This window comes from Triticum dicoccoides, chromosome 1B (assembly GCF_002162155.2).
Source record: "Triticum dicoccoides isolate Atlit2015 ecotype Zavitan chromosome 1B, WEW_v2.0, whole genome shotgun sequence".
Taxonomy (NCBI): Eukaryota; Viridiplantae; Streptophyta; class Magnoliopsida; order Poales; family Poaceae; genus Triticum; species Triticum dicoccoides.
Genome location: NC_041381.1, coordinates 684,180,588 through 684,184,337, shown reverse-complemented (window position 1 = coordinate 684,184,337; position 3,750 = coordinate 684,180,588). Strand labels below are relative to the sequence as shown.

The following is a 3,750-nucleotide window of genomic DNA, read 5'->3' as shown; positions in this document are numbered from 1 at the left end:
ACAGGAATCCAGGGTGCAATATAATTTACGAAACCAGATGTTTCACGCTGAAAAAAAACATTAAACTGAAGGCCCAAACAAAATGAACACCTAAGAAAAAAAAAACCACTTATACAATGAACATGTAACTACTCTTAAACAGAATGGAAAACACATTCACATATGTACATATTTGGCAGTAAAGCACTGCTATGAAGATACAATCAAATGGATACAAGAACTACAATACAGCAGTTAGTCAGAGCAAATAGGTTATGAATACTGAATTTGGTCATATGCTGATTGCAGAGTATAAACACTAATATGCTACTTTGATATTCTATAAAAACACGGACACACAGGGATAATAGCATGTTATTTTCAAGAGCATAAAACTAGCAGAAAGAGGACATGCTCAGGAAAGTCTGTGCGCGTGTTAATAGACTTACGCCATCGACAATGTTGCTGAGCCCTTTCCAGCCTTCGCTTCAACAACTTCCGTGCCACCATCTTGTGTCCTCTTCGTGAGGGCGACAAGGTCCTCATGGGACAATGCATTACTTGCAGGAGTAGCCTATCTCGAATATGAAGAATTGAGTTGTTAACTTGAGATGTTGGCGGTAAAACATATGGCAGATATAGCATAAAATTAAAACAGCATTAGTTGCATAGTGTTTCGGTGATTGACAGATGAAAGATAAGCAGCACTAGAGAGGCATACTGTTGATTCTTATCCCAAACATAGATTTTATTAGCTAAAACGACTTGCCAATAGCATTCAGATAGTTTTATACAACTATGCTATGAAGTTTCGTTATCAGTATGTGTTTACAATTTCGCTAGATTTGCACATCAATTTGTGTTGCTATTGAATGAAATGAAAGAAAACAAGTTAAGCCAGTAAGATGCCAGACCTGTGAGAACAGTGGCAGGATAGTGATTCCAGCATGGCCACCAACAACAGGAACATTCACCCCTGCAAAAGATCACAGCAACAACTCAGATTGAAAGGACAGAGGCATAAAATCCAACAACATAATCTCAAATTTCCCCATAATTAAATAAAATGTCATCTTAATACCAGTAACTGGCACGTTCGCCTTTCCAGCATAGAATGTTTTAGCACGAACAACATCAAGAGTGGTCACACCAAACAGCTTCTTCTCATCATAGGTACCAGCCTTCTTGAACACCTCAGCTGCAATTGGGACAGTCGAGTTGACAGGGTTGCTGATCATATTGACGAGAGCCTGAACAAGCATAATTAACAATTCCACAATTAGATTTTTACATAAATACTGTACAATTTAAAAAATTACTTCATAAACGACGGTTGACATCTTCACGTACAGTAGCACCACATGAGCATGTTTAAACTACACACTGATGTCATGCCAGGCCTCCAGAGCCAATGGCTGGATAGTGTTAGTGTTTGAGCAGCTCTCTTTGCTTTTGCTTTTGCTTTTTTTGTTTATCTAATTTCAGTTAGCAGTTTTACATCGAGTTGCATAGAGTTCTTTGCATTGCAGTGGTGCAAGTTCTGCAGCTTCTTGGTTTTCATCTAATACAAAAACACATGCATTTTGATGTGAATGTGTGTTTTGAGTGGAAACAAAGAAGTACCACCTTCGATGTCACACCTTGGCCATCTCAGTACACAGTGTGTGCGATAGGATGGAGACAGAGAGATGAAGCTCAAAAATGCAAAATAATGCCTGCAGCAAATTTGCCTCGTAGAGAACAGCCTACAGCCGCCCTACAGCATTTGGGCAGCAAAGCATATAGAGTTTTACTGCCTACAACCCTCCTTGCGCCATCTCCTTCAGCTCATCAAGGATGAAGCTAGGGTGCTTTTGGCTTGGCCAACATCCTTCGGGAGTAGTCCGCATGTGGTAGTTTGTATTCCCAGCCACACACGCTCGGCACTCCATTGTGTTGAGTGCCGAAGACTTTGTAACTTATTTCACTCTTCTACCAATGAAAGATACACAAACTTTGTGTATTCACGAAAAAGATATGCAGCAATGTGACTGAACTGCCCCAGAACATAAATCGTAAAACAAGGCCTGAAGCAGAAACAGTCTAAACACTGAGGCAGAAAAGAAACACCTGACTTGGTAGTGGCAGTTGGGCTCAATTTTGGGCAAACACAGTGGCAGTCATCCTATGATGCGACTACTACGTGACTGCTCTCCCTCAGATCATCGCTGAATGCAAAGCATACAGCCGACTGGCAGTGGCAATTCGATTCATTTGGAGCAAAGCATTGTTTTAAACTTGTAAAACGAGGTCTGAACCAAGTGTGCCTCCTACTAGAAGCAGCCTACAGATTTGGGGCAGGAAAGTAACACCTGACTTGGCTGTGGCAGTTGGGTTCATTTTAGGCAAACGACTGTTCTGGACTACTAGTACAGAGCAATCCTATGCAACAATGCGGCTGCTCCGTCCCTACGCCCCAGATCAGAAATGAACGGAAAACATACATACTACAACCGTCAGCAAGTAGTAGAAGCAATTCCGAGCAGGGAAACGCTGGATTACCGCATCTGGCAACCAAATCTAGCTGTGTGGCATCCGCTGAACTGCAGATCTAGAGCGGCATGGCGGCAGAGTGGGTGATAAGGGGGCTTACGTTGGGGCAGTGCGTGGCGATGGCGGTGCAGAGGCCCTTGACGATCCCTGCGTTGATCTTGAAGAGGTCGTCCCTGGTCATGCCGGGCTTGCGGGGCACCCCGGCGGGGATGATGACGAGGTCGGCGCCCTCCAGCGCCTCCCCGAGCTGGTCGTCCCCGACGAACCCCTTCACCTGCAGACGGATTTGCGGAGCCACGAAGCAGATTAGCGCACAGATCCAGCCGGCCGAACTGGAGCTAGCCGGCGGGGAAGGGAGGGGGACGGGGTAGGGGCGGACGTACCAGGGCGCGGGTGTTGATGTGGGATACGTCGGCGGCGACGCCGGGCGTGGCGGCGATGTCGTAGAGGGAGAGGGAGGAGACGAGCGGGTTGAGCTTCATGAGCAGCGCCAGCGGCTGGCCGATGCCGCCCGCCGCGCCGAGGATGGCCACCTTCCGCTCCGGCTGCGCGGGCGTCGACGAGTAGCCGCGGCGGCGGCGCAGGTGCTGGGACGCGGATCTCAGCAGCGACATCCTCATCTCCTCCTCCTCCTCGCCTCCGCTCTAAGCTATCGAACGAGCTCTGGTGTCGCTGCGCTGGCGGTAGTGCGGTGGAACGCAGAGGGGGACGGGCGGCGGCTTTAAAGAGGAGCGGAGAAGGGGTGGATGGGATCCAAAGTTTCGCCGTCACCGCCGATGCGACGCTTTGTTTCGATTCACCCGTGTGGGTGTGGTGGTGGGTTTTGCTGGCCGAGGCACGACCGCACGAGTGTGGTTGTACCACCTGCGCACCACTTGTTCACAGCGAGCGACCTGCACGATGGCATCCAGCGCGAGCACACGTGCATACACTCATCCCTACAAACGCACACACCCTTGTTAGCATCTCCGAAAGACTGACCGGCATCATCTTGAAATGAGTGGAGTCTGAAGTAAACCCTGAGGTTGTAGACGTCGACGCTCACCTCTAAATCCCGCAAGTTGATACCCTAAACGTTCCAATCCCTGTCTATCCTAACCCTAGATATGTTTGGCGCACCGGAAAAGGCACAATCATGTTCCCTTTCCTCTCTTCTCAATCAATGGCAATAGGGTAGATGCTCCTGGGGAGGTGGGGGCGAGTTAACAAGCTACACATTGACGGGGGCAGATGCAGCCG

General features: G+C 48.2%; 1 protein-coding gene across 1 annotated transcript in view; it reads right to left on the bottom strand.

Moving 5' to 3' along the window:
* Positions 1–3,254, bottom strand: part of LOC119349661 (malate dehydrogenase, mitochondrial-like) — a 5,846-nt gene extending 2,592 nt beyond the window's left edge. The window contains exons 1-5 of the mRNA XM_037617742.1: positions 2,895–3,254; positions 2,612–2,785; positions 1,061–1,229; positions 894–955; positions 429–553 (exon numbers count right to left, since the gene is read on the bottom strand). Of these exons, the coding sequence (XP_037473639.1) occupies positions 429–553; positions 894–955; positions 1,061–1,229; positions 2,612–2,785; positions 2,895–3,131 (767 nt within the window). The 5' untranslated portion in view covers positions 3,132–3,254. The remainder of the gene's footprint in view (positions 1–428; positions 554–893; positions 956–1,060; positions 1,230–2,611; positions 2,786–2,894) is intronic.
* Between the last annotated feature and the right edge of the window lie 496 nt (positions 3,255–3,750).